At 40.7% G+C, this 21,155-nt stretch overlaps 1 protein-coding gene across 4 annotated transcripts in view; it reads right to left on the reverse strand.

Moving 5' to 3' along the window:
* Positions 1 to 21,155, reverse strand: part of LOC118223692 (low-density lipoprotein receptor-related protein 1B-like) — a 400,652-nt gene that overhangs the window by 55,387 nt on the left and 324,110 nt on the right. For all 4 annotated transcript variants that reach the window (XR_004764484.1, XM_035410580.1, XM_035410579.1 and 1 more), the window contains 8 exons: positions 19,942 to 20,123; positions 18,225 to 18,424; positions 14,964 to 15,152; positions 14,687 to 14,835; positions 13,929 to 14,022; positions 12,461 to 12,577; positions 9,725 to 9,844; positions 6,933 to 7,052 (listed from right to left, as the gene is read on the reverse strand). Coding sequence is in view for 3 of the 4 variants with exons in the window: in XM_035410580.1 (XP_035266471.1) it covers positions 6,933 to 7,052; positions 9,725 to 9,844; positions 12,461 to 12,577; positions 13,929 to 14,022; positions 14,687 to 14,835; positions 14,964 to 15,152; positions 18,225 to 18,424; positions 19,942 to 20,123 (1,171 nt within the window). In the remaining variant the exon portion in view is untranslated. The remainder of the gene's footprint in view (positions 1 to 6,932; positions 7,053 to 9,724; positions 9,845 to 12,460; positions 12,578 to 13,928; positions 14,023 to 14,686; positions 14,836 to 14,963; positions 15,153 to 18,224; positions 18,425 to 19,941; positions 20,124 to 21,155) is intronic.

Raw genomic sequence — 21,155 nt, forward strand, 5'->3', positions numbered from 1 at the left:
GGCCCTGAAAGGCTTTGATGAACAGCTACTCCCAATTCTTTTTCCGATTGAACACATTCTAATTTTGTTCCGCCCATAAAGTTGCCCGGCCTTAAGTTGTTATTTCCCACACACAACTTTACATTTAGTGATACTGAATTTCATTTGCCAGGTTTCCACCCACTTATGGATTCTCTTTGGAATCAGCTAAAATAATCAGAGAAGATTTAAACTTAGCTTAACTTCCAAGGTTATATCGTCTGCAAATGTAACAAATGTGCTTCCAATGGCTCTATCAAAATCATTTATGTAAATAAGGAAAAAGCCAAGCTTGCAGCATCGATTCCTTGTGCAACTTTATTGAATGCTGTTAAGTCCAAATATATACTATCATAAGCCATGTTAGAATTATTTTATTTGATTAATCACATTTAACATAATGCGATTTATATTAAAATCCACTATACTTAAGGCATTGGGCATGCATCATACTTATCTGTGAAAAATTTTATTGGGAAAAAAAGTGATTCAAATATAATTAAAAACATTTCATACAGTGGATTAATAATTTTTGATGTTTCGATGTTTTTCATATTTATCTTATGACATTCAAAGAAACCATATAAACAAAAGACAAAGTAAATACAGATAATGAACAACAAATATAAACACAAAGCGGGAAGCAGATACTAGTTTAGTCACTGGTTATGAAATACAAAAATGCCAATCTTCTTTCACAAAATGTTTAAAATGATTAAATTTGACCCAAACTGAACAGAAGAGTTAATAATTCCAAATGGTCCCTAATGACAGATTCCAATATTTTACATGGTATGCAAATTCAACTGAAAAGCGCTGTTTCTTAGTTTCCTGGATTAGTGAAAAAATATAGCCTACTCAACTACAGAAAAGTCTTAACAGACTGGACTCTATTTTTGCATATTCAAATAGGATTGCCCTATTCTTAAAGCATCCACTTGAATGCATATCTAATTAGTGAAACCTGTGTCCTTACAGTGTACATTGTTTGCAGTGACCTACAAACACAATTGTAAGAAGTCACAAGAGGTCAATTATCAGCCAAGTATGAATAGAAAATTCTGTTTTGTGATCATTAATACATCATATCCCCTTGTGCCCCACTAGAACATATATGTGTGCAATTAAGGCTGAGTTTCTCCCATTCCAACTAAAAAACAGGCATGTTTCTGAGTGAAAGTCACATTTTTAAACCTTTTTCACTTACTTGAGAGCATCCTTCTATTGAGCAACATTCACAGAAAAAAAACATAAGTGGCTTTTTAACCAGCACTGCACAGTACAACTAAATAGCTAGACACTGCTGAAAGCTATTACTGTGTAACAACTATATTCAAGCACCAATATTACCATTTGAAGGCACACAAATTTATTTGAAACACGTTTATGCATAAGCCATGCGAAAGAAAAAAAAATGTAGCGGAATCACAATACAAATATTTATAAGCACAGAAAAAACAGAAACACAACAGGTCTTTCTAGGATCAATCTATACTGCAGCAGCAGGAATGTATTATGCATGAGGGACAAATGAAAATATCCATTAAGCACTCTTGACACTAATGAAAACTCTTGAAGTGACACAGCCAAAAACAATATGTGACTTCTGTGTTTTGGCACATTAGATTTCTAGCTGTGCTAAATGTCACTTCAAAGAACAGAAACACTTTTGCTAAAATAAAATGCTCACCAGCGTACTGAAACCAGAATGCTGATGGCAGATTTGAATTTGATCTATTTTTTTTTTTTTTTTCCTTCTCAAAAGATTAGAGCCCCTAAATAATATTTGCTTGAACCTTACTGAACACCCTTGGTCTGAATTGAAGAGGGCAGTCCACAAGCGCAAACTTAAAAGAATATCTAGGATCTTGACATTTTCTGCAAGGAGGAGTGGTCCAACATTCATTCAAAATGTTCCTCAACCTTGTCAGACATTACCGGAAAAGGTTCGGAGCTGTTATCCTCACCAGGGGAGGCTTCTCGAAATATTCATTGTAGAGATGCCAATCATTTTGAAACCTGTTTTGCAGAAACAACGGTACTATTCAATAAAACATTTTTTGTGTTTGAAAAATTATGTTAAATTGAAAGTATATGGCTCCCCTATATGTTTGAGCTCAAAATATGACTAATTTTATGTGTTAAGATTATCTCTGCAGGCAAATAGTTTTGCTGCAATGTTTTGTTTGCTTCATGGGTGACAAGAAAGAACATCTAATTGCACCTATACATTGCAGTATATAGCCATTATAACCTGTGTTTCCCTGGTAGGTTTCTTTTCTTTCTTTATTATTGGAATGAGACAATGATAAAGATAAACTATAACGATCTCAGATAAGGAGCAGATCTGTAGTGGCCAGAGCTCACTGTCCAAGCAGCCCGTTAGCCGGCTTGTGAGTATGTGGGGCCCAAGGCGAGATCTTGGGCTCCCAAAAAAAAAAAAAAAAAAATCTAGCCAGGGTCCATTAACCTAGCCAGAGCCCTAGGCGTTCGCCTGTGCAATAAATGGCCTGGCTCGGTGTATCCACATTCAAAATTGGAGTGTGTATCACCATTTCAATTACATTAGGAACAAACAGGTGATGAGCTACCATGCACCCTGATGTTAGCAATCATATGCAAGTCTGGCTAAATGAGACAGTCATCAAACAAGCAGGTTACAAGCAGGTCATATTTAAATATATATTTATGTATTTAAATTCACATTTTCGTCAATAAATAAATAAAATGGTTTGACCCAGTTTCGCAAAGTCCACTTCATAGCTCAAGTGTAGAAAACAAACAAGGTTGCACCATACTGGAACAATGTCAGGCCACCATTTATGGTGATTTATGGCCTGTAGAACTAATATATTACTGCTAAAAGGACTGCAAAACACTAACATTTAAAAAATTGCACCTAGATAAACTATAATAAACCTTGATATTATAAAATGATGAGTTGCTGCTATAACATTTTTCATTGCTCACCAAAGACCAGCCTACATAAAACTATGAGCAATGCTTCAATTGACTGAAAGTTTCATGAAAGTTTTATTTGGCCGAATGTCAAGTCTTATCAAGATACACATACACCCAGACCAAATACTTTCTCAAACTCCCCCATCATGACCCACACCTTAAATTGCCACAAAAAACGTTCATTTCACCATCGGAAATCTGAAGGGTGCTAGGGGGAGACTCAGGGTAACCTGGCCACCACAAAAAATTTTTTTGTCACAAGCTGATTAAGTCCTGGACAATTGAAAACTGATGAATGCATTGAACCCGGCAGGGCCAGGGTAGCTTAAAGGTGGACAGGTTTACTTACAGGTTACAGAGACACCAGCTCCACCCAACAATGTACTAGACATTCACAGGGTATCAGATGGAGTCCAGAAGAGACACTCCTCTCAGATTAGCTCTGCTGCAGTACTCAGCGCCCTGTGGTGTGGAAAATGGCCTCTGTTTTGTGGGCACTGCATCAGAGAACTGCACACACTTCAGAAAAAGCAGCCCTTACCTGGAGTGTGGCAGCAGGGCTCTACCTCGAGTGCCACAATTTTGGAGCCAAAATTGTGGGACCAGAAAATAAATAAATAAGCAAACATTTTCCAAAGTGAAATGCTACAAATTATTGCAACATTTCTGATGCAGGACTCCAGGCCCGGAGATGTATGCATAAATCAGCGACGGACGAGGAACAAAAGCACGTTGCCTGGATACAATGCTGAAATCCCTATGGCTGTAAGGAAGAGATTGCGCTCTTCAAATAAAGATAGATGCTGTCAGTTCCTCACTGAAATCACCCAACAAGTGCCTTCTGGTTCCCACACAAGAGAAATTAAAGCACCATAAATAAAATACACTAGACCCCGGTGTAATGGGCAGATGATGACAGTGGGATTTGGTTTCAAAAACCACCAAATAAATTCATTTTTCAGATGGACACAGCAGGGTAAACTATTGGCAAGAGAGCTGCCTGTAAAGTATTACTGGCCTGTGATCAATGCAGCTTTAATAGCATTCAGCCAGCAATCTATGGAAGTCTCCTAGCCCCTGCATGAATACAATAGGTCCTCTCCAATTTAATTTCCTCCAGCACATATACCTGAACAGGAATTTCCCATATGAAGAAAATGAATCCCATTCAAATAGAGTCACTTTTTAGCCGATAAATGTATCAATAGAAAATTCACATAAGGTCCTATGTGTGCAGGAGATATGTTCATGGCTAAAAGAAAACTGCTGATAAAAAGCAATCGTATTGGTTCCAAGCCAAAGTAACCTTAAATGGAATCAAGTACATTTATAGTGAGAGGATAAGTTTCTGGCTTTTCTGAAGTTTGAAACTTGAGCAAGTAGTCAGATCCACTACAATGTAGTTTGTTCTATATATGTAAACTGAAATTAATGGATTGTGCTGTGTCCGACTAAATCTCAAATGCACCTGATTTGAAACGAGGAGCCCACTGGAACTTATTGGTCCACTCCTCATCAACAGTGCCTCATTTCATAATCTGTTGCAATGTACCAAATGACATTTCCTTGAATTCTTATCCGCTATGTTCTATGCTATTTCTGTATTGCATTTAGGGCCAGGAAAGACAGCAATGGTTTGCAAGGATGGAATGATGAATATTTTTAAATAACTCAATTTGGAAGGTAATGTCTACTAAATCATGCGAACGGAAAATTCATCTCTCCCCATCTGGTGTACGCAGGGTGCTGGCGTCCGGCAAGTAACTGTTCCACTGCCAGTAAATTAAGGCCAGAGTTCCGCTCAATCAATATTTTCATGTTGAAAGAAGCTCAATCGTATTCTGGCTTTGGCATCCTCGTTTGAAGAAAAAAAAATCCTTTTGCCCAGGGTAGTCTAGCTGTTCTGTCTCAGCAGAGCAGTAAAAATGCTCAGCCTGTCCTTTCTTTAGTTTACTAGGCCATTACGCCTCTAGTTATACAACACATTTCACTCAGATGCTTCTAAACTTCAAATTCCACAGCTTCTGTACAAATCCAGGAATATCTTTTACACTGTTGCCTCCGCAACTATTGAGGACTATTGATTTTTCCACAAAAAGAAGAAAACAAAAACAAAACAAAACTGCAGCAATAGTGATGCCCAAGCAAACCTGGAATAAATATTTCAAAATAAACCGTACATTTGTCCCTGTCATGAATCCATAGTTTGCCAGCAACACTTTGTTTATGGTGCAGTGTAAATGAACAGTGTTCCGCAACACTGCAATCATGTATCAATGCCATAAGTGATTTAGGAGACGTTCTATTGGTTATTCCATCAACAAGGGTGGACTTATATACCAGTGACAGAGCTGGCTATTACTTTGCCATACAAAATCACTTTAGACCATCTGATATATGGAGTATCACAAAAAGGCATTTATTTTTAAAACATGGGAACGTGCATGTTTTCCAAAGAAACCACCTCAACGGCCTTCCTCCTGCACCTCATATACCGGCTTTATAGTCAAACATGTCTTTAACGAATTGTGATCACCAACAGGTGTGCAACGAACCTTAATCAATCACAGATTTAGACCACCAGGAGTTTAAGGTAGACTGAAGTAATGTGTTACAGATATCTTCCCATATCATATTAAAACATATCAAAAAAATTTATAGTGAAGGGGCCTTCATCTTCACAATACCATTACAGTAGAAATTGGCAAGCGATGAAAACAAAAGTTTTTATTGAGCTTGGGAACAGCTTCTCAATTTGAACTTTAAACTGAAGGCTCAAAACAGGTGTTCAGAACAAAAAAAGAGAACTTTACTTTAGCCCAAGCAGAAGGCCAACCACAGTCCCTCACATAGATTATTACTCTACCACTAGAAAATTGAAGCATCACTGGAGAAAAGCCAGATTTTTCTTTTTTCTGGAGCTAAACAGATGCTGGATACCTTCAGCTCCATACTAACATCCCCACATCCTTCTGAATGTTACTAACAGGGCATGTGATTGAAGCAGTAACAGCAAGGTCACTGTGACACCTGTTGCCATGGAGCACAGATGAGGGGCCTGTGAGGTGGATTTGCCGATGTCATGCCAGCATGGGGCTGTTTAAGGTGCTCTCAAGAGGCCACCCTATATGCTATTGCCACAGACCCAAAAGGCAATATGGGTGCTAGTTAAACTCCAGGTGGGGGCAGGAGGTGATTGTAGGAATACTTCCCTCCCTCTTACCAGTAACTCACACTTATCAATTATTAGTGGGCTAAAAAAATGCTAAAATACACTTAAATCAGGAGCATGTTGATTCATTTCAGTCTTCAATTTAATAATGTAAAATATTTTTACCAGTATTTAGGTATTTGTTTGCAATATAGCAAAATGTGAATATGGGACTCTTATTTTTCACAGTATGTGCATAGCTCTTTCTGACATAATGCGGTTTAATAGAGTAAATAATCCCTCAAAACATGAAAAGCATCGAATTAAGAAAAAATGAACATCTTGTTAAAATTCTGGGATTGCAATTCTGGTTGGAATGAAAACCAGCATACACAGTGGTACACCAGGACTGAGTTTGAGAACCACCGTATTAGGTTATTAGGTTATCAGCCTGTTGCACCTGAGCATAAAGGACAGAACTTTTTTTTTTATAGTGTGACCTTGAACAGCACCTAGACCAGCTTTACAGCCTGAGAAAAATAAAATTCAGGCAGGAAGGATATTTGGACATTTATAAATCATTCCATTTATAAAATAGCCTTGTAAAGGCCAGAGCCTACATTGTCCAATACTTCTTGACTTTTCCCAGTTTATTTGCGCGATTCAGTTATGGAAGATTCATGCGGCCGATGATTACTGTCAGTGAAATGACTCCTCGGCTCGGCTGCCCTTTATCACCCTTCGCACGCGCTCATTCAGAACCAGCAAGGGGAATCTGAGGATACGGATCTCTCTCTCTTACCACAGTCGGCCTCGTCAGAACCGTCGGCGCAGTCAGGGTCTTCGTCACAGACCCACAGCTTGGAGATGCAGTGCATTGTGGTCTTGCACTGAAACTGGTCCTGGGAGCAGGTGCTTTCCGCTGGAATGACAACAACAAATGAATTATTTCTAATCGTCACTTTCGCTCACTTGATGACTCACTCACCTCATCAAAACAACCCGGGATCCAGACAATCTCTAATTATGATACATCCTGACTCTCAGCCAAAACTCTCATGACAACGTTTACACATGCATAAATACACTGAGCAGTGCATACGGTCCTGCACCACAGTCTAATCCTGTCACGGTGTAATCTTTCCCTTCTCCTTCACCCAGCACCCCACAGCCACCCAACTACCTCTAACCCCTGGAGAATATAAACACAAGCTAATTCCCACCCTCCAGATGTGATTATCCCCGCTAAAACCTCCCTCCACCCCAGCTATAATCTCCACCCCAGGTGAGATTTATCAACAAACAGTTGGCTTCCGCTTAATCCCCCTCCCATCCCATCCACCCCCCCCCCCCATGTAGGCCTGCATCGAGACAGGCAGGGACCCACTGGAGGAAGGGTCACTGGGGAGGACGAGATAGAGCAGAGATAACACCAAGGGACACCCACCCAGAAACTGACCAGGACAATTTTTCTTATGTTGGATTCAATATTGGAAAATATTTTATGACGGGCATAGGCTTTGCTTAACCACCCCCGAAAGTACATTATTTTCCAATAACGGGACAGTCCAGAGTGGTTTATTCCGCTTATACAAAGGTTACCTACAATAACTATATATTAGTTACTGTTATCTTTACTGGTTTTTTATCGACTTAATCAACTGAAATTGAAATTGCTTTCCACAGCCCTTTGGGCATATTGTTTTACCATTGTCTACATATTTATTTTATTTTATTTTTTCACACTCCCATTTGACAGTCCAAAAAATAAAAATAAATCTAAATGTTGAGTAAAACTTGTTTGATTTCATCATTCACAGTTGAGAGAGAAAAAAAAGAAAGTCTGTTGGGACAAGAAATGAGAAATGAGCCAGGGCTGGTCTCTCTATGCTGGTTAGAGGACTCTCCTTGACTGCACCTGGCACACAAGTACCCAGTTTATCTGCACTTTAGAGGCACCAGGGAGACTTCACTGCTGAGAATACTGATACTTCTATTACTGCGCTTAACAACAGCAGGAGAAGAGCTCTCTGCCAAGGACAGGGAGAGAGAAAGAGAGCGAGAGGGGGAGAGAGAGAGAGAGCACAAGGGAGGGAGAGAGAGAGAGAGATCGCTAGGGAGAGAGAGAAAGAAAGAGAATCTACAGGAACCAATGGTTGAAAATACACACTTTTAAATATTTCATTTATTTCAAAAACTTTATTTTTTTTAAATCAGCATTTCCATTAAAAATTAAAGCAAAGGATTGTCTCAGCACCCTGTGAAGTAATTACACCTCACAAAATAAACCAGGTCCATACTCCAGCCAAAAATCTCCATTCAAATAAATTAGTGAATCAGAGACATTTGGCAAAGTTGTCATCAGCAGAAAGTGAGAGAGAAATTCATAGAGTTTTATTTCCCTTCCATTTATACGACTCACTGAGGACCAAGTTTATTTTTCCCCCAGGGGTATCACAGTCTACCTTTTCGGAAAAATGCTTTCCATGTTTTTTCAAATCACAGTGACATCCATCAACTGGCACCAGAGGTACAACCGACAACACCTGTTGTGCCCAGTTGAGTGTCTGCTGAGTGAGGAGGCGGGAATCTCCGTGCCTATGGAAACGGAAACCTTCCCTCCCTGGGTGAACCAATTCCCATTTATACCTTGGACCTCCAAGCCACACTTATCCTTTGATGACCCTATGGATAATTATACAGTACAATACAAAACGATCTTTACTGTCCAATCAAGATTGAAAAAAAGTCTTTGGCCTCACCTTGGGGCACAATAAAAACACACAATAACGACATATCACACAATAACACACAATAATGACAGATCACATTCAAGTACAATGCTTAGGGACAAATACACACTTCATACAGTTTACCCACACTTGTGGAGGAGGTTGACAGTGGTACAGACAAAAAACCAAGGTCCTTCTATATAGCTCCTCTGAGGGTGACCAGGGTCATCAACTATAGCAAGAGCCTACATGTGTATATTTGAATCACGAAGGACAACCAGCTGCTTCTGCTGTTCACCTGCTATCTTAAACGCCATGTTATTGATCCAATTTAGTTTCTGTGTGCTTTCCAGTATGGAAAATTGTCCACACTGGAACTGACCAGCACTTGTACAAGGGGACAATAGCAGCACCTCGGATGGGAATCTAGCACGCAACCTTTGAGGTACTAACCATCATACTGCGCCACCCCTATGCTTCACCATTCTGCACTTACAGGACAATGCAAATACAGATGATCAGCTCAGTGTGCTTCAGGATTTTAAATGATTTTGTCCAATGTTCAGGTGTGCTATGCGAGTAAATGGTGGGGTCAAGTGCAGAGCATACATACAAAGTTACATCGCAAGCACATCCAGGACCAGACTGAAACCTCCTAAATATGAAAGGAACATACCTGACCCATGCAAGAATCCCCCCTCTCCCGTGCGGTTGGGGGTTCGATTGCCTGCCACGGCACTTTCTGTGCTGTGATCCTCTCTATGTCTGTAACCCTCTACTACGAGATACAATTAAAAAATACATGAAAAGGATGGACTGCCCGTTCTCCTTTATATAAAAACATATTTTAAAAAGGCCTTACGACAATCGATTTCATCCTCGCCATCCCCGCAGTCGTCCTGTCCGTTGCAGCGGAGGTTCAGAGGGATGCATTTCTGCTTCTTTGTGCATTTGAACTGCCCCGACAGGCAGATGTATGTGTCTGAAAGGAAAGAGAGCAACATTTCAGCAGGCCAGAGCATCTGTAAAACGGATGTGGAAGGATTACCTCCAAATACGCTGCTGAATCTCCCTTCATGGATTTTACTTCAGTCTTTCTTACGGAGTGAATAGAATGTGTGAAAGTTGGCCTGCCTTGGATGTCAACTGAACCTGCGTGATGGATGGACATTGCAGTGGCCCTACAGTGCAGCTACAGTTATGATTTTCGTTATTTAAATCAGATGTCAATCATAATTAGCAAGCAACACATGCTATATGAGCTTTCGGTACAGTTTCGGTACTCTTCAGTGTGATCCTTACAGTGATCCTATTTTCATCAATACATCATTGTCACCATCTCAGTAAAATTATTGGAAAATGCCAATCATTTGAAAAATATGATGCATGATAATTTTACATTGCATGCTGATAAAATGGTATGTGTGTGTGTGTGTGTGTGTGGGTGTGTGCATTCATGCATGTGTGTGTGTGTGTGTGTGAAGACAGCCAACTGTTTTTTGTAATGCAGCCTGTCACGTTGCACACAGAGTATCAAATTAACATGTGGAAAGGCAGACATTTTACAAAACTGGTAGAATTTTTAATGGGGATTTGCTTTTATTCATAAACCAATTAATCAGATGTACGTACCATGAACTGCATTGTTAACATCTAATATTCTGAGTCTTTAAAATGCTAACTGCAGGTCAGTACATATGAGGACTCACATACTAGCCCTCCTGTCAGTCCCTACATATACAGTGCTACGGTGTATGACATTTCTCTGGTCTATCACAGAAACAGATCAGGCACCAGCATCATCTTCCACTGATTGTGCACTCAGGAATTCAGCAGAAATCTAAACAGACAGCACATTGTGCAAGATTTATTAAGAGATCACTTTATGTCTACATTATTTAAGTTTGATAGAGGTATCTTGCATTCACGCTTCCAAGTTTATGAAAATGGTCCTGATTAAAAACGTCAGATAAAGGCAGGGCTGTTTGATGAAACAGACACTTCTGTAATCGTTTCTGATGCAAGCAGGGAAGTTATTGATCATTTGAGAGCTGCAACTGAGTTAAGTCACCATGCTTGTCATAGATAGTGCTCGTCAAATGAACGTATTCAGATAAGAACAGCACAAGATGACTAAATGGTCAGTCATTAAACTGGATCATTGCATCATGGGGGGTGTGTGTGAGAGAGAGAGAAAGAGAGAGAGAGAGAGAGACAGAGGGAGATCCCGAGCCTTAGTTCTACACATACACAAATGCATATTAACACCTCACCAGCTCAGGATGAGAACAAAACTGCAGACATAATTACAATAAACCAAATTGCAACACAACCGGAAAAAAAAAAATCAATTATTGAGAATCTCAAGCAAAATGACAAAGTAAAATGAAATGTTATCTGTCCCTAAAAATAAATACACAGTACACAAATAAATTCTACCTCGCAATTAGCCAAAAATGTCCTCAATTCAATAACACACCTGATAGAGATCGGCTACCCTACTTAATAGGGGAAATAAAAGATTGCTGCATACTAGCAGCACAATTTGTGTTCTCATGTCATAGGGAGGGACAATGAATGACTACACCATGCACACACAAACATGCACACACAGCATATACACATACAAGTTTACTCACAGACACGCAGACAGAACGACAGAGACAGACACACACACACGCACACCTAACATCACTTACTGCCATTTTTGTCATAAGCTTTAAAAAAAACTAAAAAAAAACGAATCCATAAGCTGACATTCACATTGTACAAAGTTGTATTTTGTAACCTTTGCATTGGCAACGTAAGTGCCTATATTTGTCATGCCAATAAAGCACATCGAAATTTGAGAGAGAGAGAGAGAATGGGTGAGGAGAGGAGACATTCTTTAAAATGTGTTCTCTCCTTTGCGAATCGATATAGGTCGAGAACACACGCTTTCACATATTTTTATTTCTTTCTGGAAACTTCCTTTTAGAAAAATAAAAATGAAAGCCCAAGACTGATTGACAGAATATTGTGCATTGACATTTACTGTTAGAAATAATTAGCCCTTCGCTCCCTTAATTAAACGTCATCCTTTATAGGTGAAATGCTATGCAATAGATTTGCCACATTCATAAGGCCAGACATATGTGTGTTCAAGTCCCCATGGATGTGTTTTTGTATCCTCGGTGAGAAGATAATAAATACACAATTGATAGACAGTTCTGTTTTTAAAGGTCATCGTACATTAAATTTTTTTTTTCCACAGAAACCCAGGGAAAGATTCTGGAGGAACATCCCAGGAATATATTAACAAACATTCAGCACATTTCTAAAGCATTATAAACACCAAAACACTTGTCAAAACAAACTTTATTTGAGCGATTATTTTTATTTAGTTTTTTTGCGTTCATATTTTAAATTAAAGGCTCTAATCAGGCAAGTTTGTAATCAAATAGCATGGCCGTGCCAGAAATATCTACGAAAAGTGAAAGATAATTCTCTGTGACTCAATTTTTGAACTTTAAAATGCGCATCTGGCTTCAGACAGGGGGCTCTTTGATGTGCTTAATGAATGTGAAGAATTTAAGTGGCTGTCAGACGAGCTCCTTACCGCAGTTGGCCTCGTCGGAGTTGTCTCCGCAGTCGTTCTCTCCGTCGCATATGAAGGGAGGGAGAGCACAAAGGCCAGTTCCGCACTGGAATCTCCCCGGCTGGCATTTGAACTCCGCTGCGAAAAAAGCCAACGCTGACGCTGAAACCCGGGGATGTACTGTACCACACTGGCAACCCGTTGTCCGGTTTGCCCTCTTTAATTAAGGGGAAGGTTAATTGTTTTGTGGATTAAACTGACTTAGCGTAAACAGCTGTAAGATTGTGATGTGAGAGAATATTGGTTCAATCCAGCATCGGTCAGCTGATTTCAGTTGAACCATCTATCCTTTCAAAATATTTAGAAAATGACACGTATCCAGAATGATTATATTAAGAAGTTTGCATTCGGTAACCTTGTCAATGGTAATGATGTCGCAATCTTAACATAACAACCATTGGCCCTGTCCACAGAGACACACAATCCCAACCCCCTGCTTCTCCACACACCTAATTGTAAACGTGCATCAACATTTCTAGTTACAACTCCCAGAGATTAAATGAACCTTTATTTAACCAGGATGGCCATCTGAGACTTGGCTTCCTCACTGGCAGTAACAATGTGGGGAATCACAATGGCAAGCTACTAAGCTGAAATAGTGTAGCCAATCAGATGCAAGAGGATAATTAGGTGACCAGATGCAGACAGAAACCATTTTCTTGCTATCCTAAAAAGAACTGCAGGATCGTTAAAGACCAGATCAGGACCTTGGGAACTGGGTTTTAGTTTGGTCCAAATAGAGAACCATTCCGGTCCAGACAGTGAAATGTGAACCCACTTGGCACCCTTCCAGCAACAACTTATTTTGCCCAGGAGGCTTCCCATCCAAATACTCACCAACACCAACCCAGCTTAACTTCAGCTGAGAAGGGAACAGGGTGGTTTTATATCAGTCATGGGACCAGAGTCATGTCGACATCAATAAATGTCCTACAGCTAGCTTGCTGGCTACACACTGTGCTTGGCGCTAGCTTGTAACTAATACATGATTCACGGCGCATTTAGCCATATTGCCAATGTCAAGCTAACTCACAAGTCTCATCCGTAGGAACAGAGACAAGTACAGTATGTGAAACACTCAGCATGCCCTGCTGAGATTTCAGGCAAATATCACCATTTTACAGGATTTCAGTGGAAGAAACACAGGAGAAGCAGAATGCAGAAAGGCAGAAATCTCAAAGGCTGTTTTTTTTCACACATACTGTAGTTCAAAAACATCAGACACTCCCGGCAATTTTTAAAAGATTTGAAAGATGCTTTTTCCCTCCCGTGCACTTATCACACACAGCAACCCTTTCAAAGTAGGGAGGGATCACAGCTTAAAGGACGGCGAAAGAAAGAGTGTTCAGGGTGTCGGGTGCGATGAATCCCGCCTGAAGCTCGGCTGCGGCGAGCCACTGCGAATAAAACCTCAAATGGCGGAACTCACGGCAGTCCGCAGGCTCGTCCGACCCGTCGCCGCAGTCGTCCACCGTGTCACACTTCCACCAGAAAGGAATGCACTCATCTGTGCCACAGCGGAACTACAAGCATGAACCAGGAACCAAAAAAAAAAGGAAAACACATATCACCGGAGGCACAGAAGAATTTTAGTTTAGATGTATCGTAGACAAAAGACTAAAACAAACCTAAAAAAAAATTAAAACACGCAAACAGGATTGGCAGGCACAGATGTTTACAAAGAAACACACACCACTTTAAACTTTGAAATAATAGAGCGACAGCCAAAATGTTTTGTGAAAATGAGTAATTGAACACTTTCAGCTGCAGCTGTGTCTGTGATATGCCTGTATGAGTCTTTGTGATTATGTGCACTGGCAGTGATGTGATGATCCTTTTATTTTATTTTTACAGAGCTGAGATAACAGTGCATTTAAAATGCAAGCACGGCACCTCCCCAAGCTTTCTAAAGTCTCAGTTTTTTTAAATAAAGACTTAACTTCTGAAACATATTCATGGCAATGTCATATGCAGTGTTAAATACATATTTGAAAAGAATATGTTCAACTGGCGAGCAATATCTATGATAAGATGCTGATTTCATCTGTTGGATTCAGAGTTACACAGGTGACACAAAATGTGACGTGCGTACAGATATCTGAAAGAAAATGCAGCACAACAAATACCGATGATGCCAGACAGAACTCTCATACCCGCGCGGCGAGGGGCAGGTGGAGGGGCACTCACCTGGCTGGCGGTACAGTTTGATAAGCAGGTCTTGTTGTCGGCGCCCAGGTAAAAGTTGACAGGACAGGCGCATTTGTATCCGCCCCCGGGGGACAGCAGACATAGGTGGCTACACCCCCCATTGGTCACCTGACACTGGTGTTTGGGAACTGTGCAGGGGGAGGGGAGAGAGGCACACTGACATCAGTTTTTAAAAAAAATCTATCTTACTCTTTATGGGAACTGTGAGAAATAAATGTTTAAAAAAGGGAGAGGCGATTAAAGGGGAGTTGATTACCGTCAGGCTGCCGGAAAGGGTGGTAGACTTTGATGTCGGTGATAGTCTGCCAGGTGCTCAACAGCTCCACCTGCTGAGCCCCCGTGGTTTTGTGCGCGCGGTTGAGCGATTTGGACTTCCCATCGGTCCAGTAGATGTAGTCCTCAAACAGCGTCAGTCCCACCACTCCGTGGATGTCTTGATTGGGCACTGTGAAGAGGTGGTGCCAGGTTACTCGCACTGCCTGGGAAGGCTACCAGATAAAATAGCCCATACAGCACAGAGCGGAACAGGTGAAACTACAAACCTCCCGGAGAATTCTGGCAACAATCTGTCAGACCTGCCTGTTCTTCACTGCTGGTAAAGACGTGTGCAAATTGAAAACCTTCTCCACGGAGTGAAGCGGGGGAAATATTATTGTAATTGAGATATATTGGCTCTTGGGGCTGGTAAATTGAAAAAATCGCAAAAAAATAAAAATAAAACGCTATGCCTGAAATTTCAATTTCTTTTTAATATACTTGAAGGCTGTTTCTGGGTTCAGCTAAAGACGGCACACAAAATGTAAACTGTTCATTAAGTAAGTGTGACATGTGCCAGAGATCACTATGAGTAAGTTACTTTCACAGTTATGACTGATTGGTTTAAAGACCATTATCCATTAGCCATTATCCATTAGCCATTATCAAACACACACAATAAGAGATTCACAAGTTAAAAGCAAATGTGTTTTGACAAGTCTTTGATGAGAATATTAAACAATAAATGCCCTTATTTAAAGGTTCATATTTTTATGAATTTTTTTTTGAGTTTCCAACATGAAGAAAAGTATGCAGTGTGAACAAAATATACTTCCCCAATACAAATAATTCAGCATCATCTAAGTGGAAAACAGAAACACAGGCCTTTATTTAATCAAAGGTTAATGTAATTCTTCAAAAACACATGTTGAGGAGTTTGTGATTTCTGAACTCACCCAAACGGTTTCATGACAGAAAAAAAAAAAAATAGCAATAAGCCTAATTCTTTATTTCAAATGTTCAAACTCAAAGTTAATGACAAATGTTTATTGACGCCCAGCTACAATTTTGGCCAATTTTAACAATTTATGGAAGGGTTCACTAGTGAAATTCTGCCAGTGTGTGTAAAAAGTTGTGCAAAAGACTGGACCGAGACCGTAGGACATGACCTTGAGAACTTTTCAGGAAAAAGTTACACAATTACAATGAGCACATTAGGCCAATCTCTGTTCAAGACTCACTTTTACATTATTACAACTGATGACAGTGAAATGTATAAATAGCAGAAAGAAAAATTAACACATTAATCTGCTTTCAGTGCCCATCTTAATAGATCTTACAAAGAAAGGATGCAGCAAACCGGAAGGTCTAGAATGATCTCTAAAAAGCTGTTTGCAACATCGAAACCATATTAGCAGTATTAATATTATAATTTGAATACTGCATTTTAATGGCAGTACAGGTTGTAATACGCAATACATCGCAATACATGTAAAATAGAGGGGTTGTATTACAATGTATAGTTTTACGTCCACATGGGGTGGACAAGGAGCCATTTAATATCATAACAATCAATGTTTCTTCATCATAAATGCTCGTTTTAATTACATTTCCATTGCCTAGTCTAGGTTCTTGCATGTTAAACAACAACACATAATTATTCTTAAACACTAAATCACAACTTCTTCAGTATTGGTGCGTCCTTAAAGGTTGATCCATATCCGTCACTCCTCTAGCAATGTTATGCAACATAACACAGTACTGCATTATGAAAGAACGTTCTCAGATATGCTTTATGGCAGAATTAAGAAAAGCATGCAGGTGCCTGAGGGAGACGTGGATGCATAGCACCCAATATCATGTTATCATGATGCCCGAGACTGCATTCCCTTGATGTTCCAAAAAATGAAACAAAACTGCACTACACTTGGTTGCAGTTGGGACGAAACAAGTTCAGGAACTGATTCAACGTAAACTGAAAATGGTCCTCAAGAACATAATCGACGTAAGAATGGATATTCAGGACCCCCTACAGGCTATGCCAGATAATTCAACTGCCTTTACTTTGGGAGGCGTGGCACAGGCTTTACTGTGTGTACATGGGAAGACCTGGGGCAGTGGTAAAGAATATGTGCAGTGCTGTACATTATTTATATGCTAAGGGGCCCCTAGCTCATGTACTGACAGAGGAATTGCTGTTTAGTTTGAGCATCTTCCTCAACGGTAAAATAGAGGCCCCGTAACTGTTATTAAAGCCGGCAACATTCTGGTTGCAGGCTCACTTTCCTAACTACTAGGCCACACTGGTGCTGTAAAAAATCACTGGGCTTTTACGCCTGCTTGACAAATTGATTATAATTGACTGTTCACCTGACTTGCTGCTGGAAAATTGCATTTTATTTTTTTCCATATTATTATTATTATTTATGTACAGTGACTGGGCAGAAGAGGGACAGGTGTTGATATTCTATGAGTGATCATCCTGAAACACCCTGGGGATCATCTTTAAGCTGTAAACTTTAGGAATAGAAAATAATGCAGGGATCTATGTTCTTTATCATGTAGCCTGCATTCCCCATCCAGGAACCCCCCCCCCCCCCCCCCCCAAATAAAACCAGGCAATCCCAAATAAAACATGGCTTCACCTCAGCTTAAGGGGATGCGGCCAAGGCAGACGGGTACGGACGTGACTACCCCACGGATCCCGTTAGAACGCCATCAATCAGAGGCCGACCGAGGAGAGGCAAGCAGAGATTAAAGCCGGCTGCCTGTCAGTTGTGTCTTTTCTTCTTTGATCCCAAGCAAAGGGAATTTAACAAGCGAGCAACGAGGCCAGCGCAGGTGGAGGATTTTTTAAAAAAAGAGCGGAAAAAGGGAGGAATGCGCGCAAGGAAGAATGGATCCTGGTGTGATAACGAGTGTGGGTTCCTGCTGAACTTGGGGGGAAAAAAAGGATTGATCCCCTCTCTCTCTTTCTCTCTCCCTGAGTCAGTGTCTCTGTAATGAAGTAGACAGAGCTCTGGGTGATAATGCCATTCATCATTCACAACCCATCTCTCCCCTCAGAAAGGCCCAATTAGGCTTGTGGAAATTAAAAGAAAAAAGGAAAAAAAAAAAGAAGCGACGCACACAGGTCGCTCCTGCTTCTAATTACACAAGTGGATACCGTATGCCTTTACTCACTTGTTAGCGAACACAGATTTAAAGAGACGCAGGCGGGGGGTCTCAGGGTAACGAATAATTAAAGCGTTCCGCTGCTTACCCTTGTGCCGTCGGGACCCGTCCATGTTGGCAAACAGGATGTGGTTCTCGTCGGCCCAGTATACCCTCCGGTTGGTGTAGTCGACGGTCAGAGCCGCGGGGCTGTAGATTTCGGTGTCGACGATTACGGCCCGCTGGCTCCCGTCCATGCCCACGCGCCCGATGTGGGGGTGCTCGCAGCAGTCGATCCAGAAAACATACCTTGAGAAGCGCGGAGGGGGCGATTTTTTGCATGCTTGCATATTTATTATTCTCACCCCCACGGCTCATTTCATTCAACAGCACCGATGGTGACCTTTACAGTGGGTAATCATAGCAACGTTTATAATGGCTCCCTCAACAGGCTGTCTGAGTCAATAATAATAATAATAACAATAAGAACTTTCACACTTTTATATGCTCGTTCTTTCATGTTGAAATGAATCACCACTTAAAATGTTCAAAGGCAGAATGCCATTTCTTTGTCTTTGATTCTTTACATGATTAAAGGCTAACGTCTGCCACACGTCTGGGCCATATCCTTTCCATGACCTGTTGCCAAAAAATCCTTTTCAAAACAAACAGATTTCCATCTAAACAATGTGACGGAAATCTGTTAATGACTCTCTCAAAATAAGTGAAACACATCTGCAAGAAAAAAGATCTTTTAATATGGGGCTTGATTTTATTTTAGTTTGTGTGTGCTTGTCCACCTCCGGTTGTTCTGCATGCTATTTTCTAGTGTTGGTTATCTATACAGTGCAGTTTGTACTGTATTTGTACAGTGACACAATTTTTGTTGTTTTGGCTCCTCACTCCAGCACGTATTTAAAATGAAACAATAAATGTAAGGCCAAAAGCAGACTGTCAGCTTGTCTGTCTAGACTGTCAATTCCATGTAGGAATTATAGCCCTTTTTATACATAGTCCTTGGTTAAAAAAAAGGACCAAAGGCAATTGCAGAAATAAATATAATCTTAAAGTCATCATATTTAGTACTTGGTCGCAAATCATTTGCACTTGATGACTGCCTGGAGTCTGTGATTGAAAGACATCACCAGATACTCAGTATCTTCCCTAATGATGCTCAGCCAGGCCCTAACTGTAGCAATTTCAGTTCCTCTTTGTTAGTCTTAGTCTGCCAAGTTTGCTATCGGTGCTCACCAGCTCTTGCTTCTTAACAATGTACCAAACTGTTTATTCTGAGACATGCATTCAGAAACATCGTTTTCACTATGTTTATTTTGAGAGAGCCAAGGTATTTGGTACATCGCTGATCGATTTATACAGATTTATCAACCCCATAATGGCCTGCTTTACTTTTACACTTATTTAGTTCTCATGTTGAGAGACAACAGCAACAGACTCCAATTGCAAATGCCAAACCTACAATCAACGCTTGACCTTTTGCTAGCCTTCTTGTACATTAACTAATGATGCAACAACACACAGCTGACTTTTGGTCCCCTAAAATTGGAGAAACTATGTATAAAAAGGGCCATAATTCCTACATGGACCATGCACTATGGATATAAATGCCCTCAATTTAAACTAGACAGTCTGCACTTTAACCTGATTTTCATTGTTCAATTTCAAATCCAATGTGCTGGAGTACAGAGCTAAAATGATTAAAATTGTCTCACTGTCCAATTACTACTGGAACGCACCGTGTACAAACGTAAACAAAACATAATATTAAAGTAAAAACACAATGAACCAAAGTAAAAGGTGGGGTGTACCCAGTCTGTGGATCCAGAGCCAGATTCCTGGGGTTCCTCAGGCCTGAGCCCACCAGGATGGTGGGGTACAGGCCGTTGACCTTTGACACCTCCACGGTCGCCTTCTCTGCATCGCACCAATACAGGTTCTTTCCTATCCAGTCCACGGCCAGTGTGCTGGGAACGGCTGTGCGGTGAACTATCTGTATGGGGGAAAAGGCCAGCATGAAGGCAACAGGATCATCTGACCCAACACACCTACCAGGCTCCGTCCTTCTGCTACCTGTGGGCATCCTGTAAGGTTAACATGACAATCAGTGTTACTGGTTATTAATGGGCCGCTCTGATTTCTTGGCGATACCACACTTTTGCATTTCCGAGAGTGTAATGTGCCGTTATAGGGAGGTCCTTTTTCATTTTACTTTTTATTATTTCACCAGATAATTCAACTGAAAACTAATTTTGCAGAGACAATCTGGGAAATCAAATTTGGTCGGGAATGCAAGGGATTGTGCGGCCAATCTGATGTAGGGGTGATTAGTTTGTCAGATGTACAGAGCAAGTCTTTGTAGGTTTATCACCAGGACATTAGGATTAATGACTCTACTCTTTGAAAAAGTGCCATGGGATATTTAATGACCACAGCAAGACTTTAATTTAATGTCTCATCTGAAGGATGGTACCTTCTATAGCACAGTGCCCTATCACACTGCGGGGGCATTGGGTTTCTTTTTTCTATTTGGTCCAGAGGGAAGAGTGTCCCCTACTGGTCCCCCAACACCTCTTCCAGCAGGAACCTTGTTTTGTCAGGTCTCTGATTCAAATACTAACCAAGCCCGTATCTGCTTAGCATCAGCACTTTGACATGCGAGTGGTAAGAGGTGGTATGGCTGCTTAAAATAAGCTGTTAGCCATGAGGAGGGTATATGGTACAATGGCTGCTTAGATTCAGCAGTTAGCCATGAGAAGGGTACAGGTTAGCATGGCTGCTTAGCTTCAGGAGTTAACCCTGAGAAGGGTACAGGGTAGCATGGTTGTTTTGCTTCAGCAGTTAACCATGAGAAGGGTACAGGGTAGCATGGCTGCTTAGTATTAGTAGTTAGCCTTGAAAAGGGTACAGGGTAGCATGGCTGCTTAAGTTAGCCATGAGAATAAGCCTGCCTTTGTTCAGCTCAGAATGCAATTCTGTGGCCTATGTCTCTGGCTGATTTCACCTATTATGAAGGCATGCTCAC

Source organism: Anguilla anguilla, chromosome 3 (genome assembly GCF_013347855.1).
Source record: "Anguilla anguilla isolate fAngAng1 chromosome 3, fAngAng1.pri, whole genome shotgun sequence".
Taxonomy (NCBI): domain Eukaryota; kingdom Metazoa; phylum Chordata; class Actinopteri; order Anguilliformes; family Anguillidae; genus Anguilla; species Anguilla anguilla.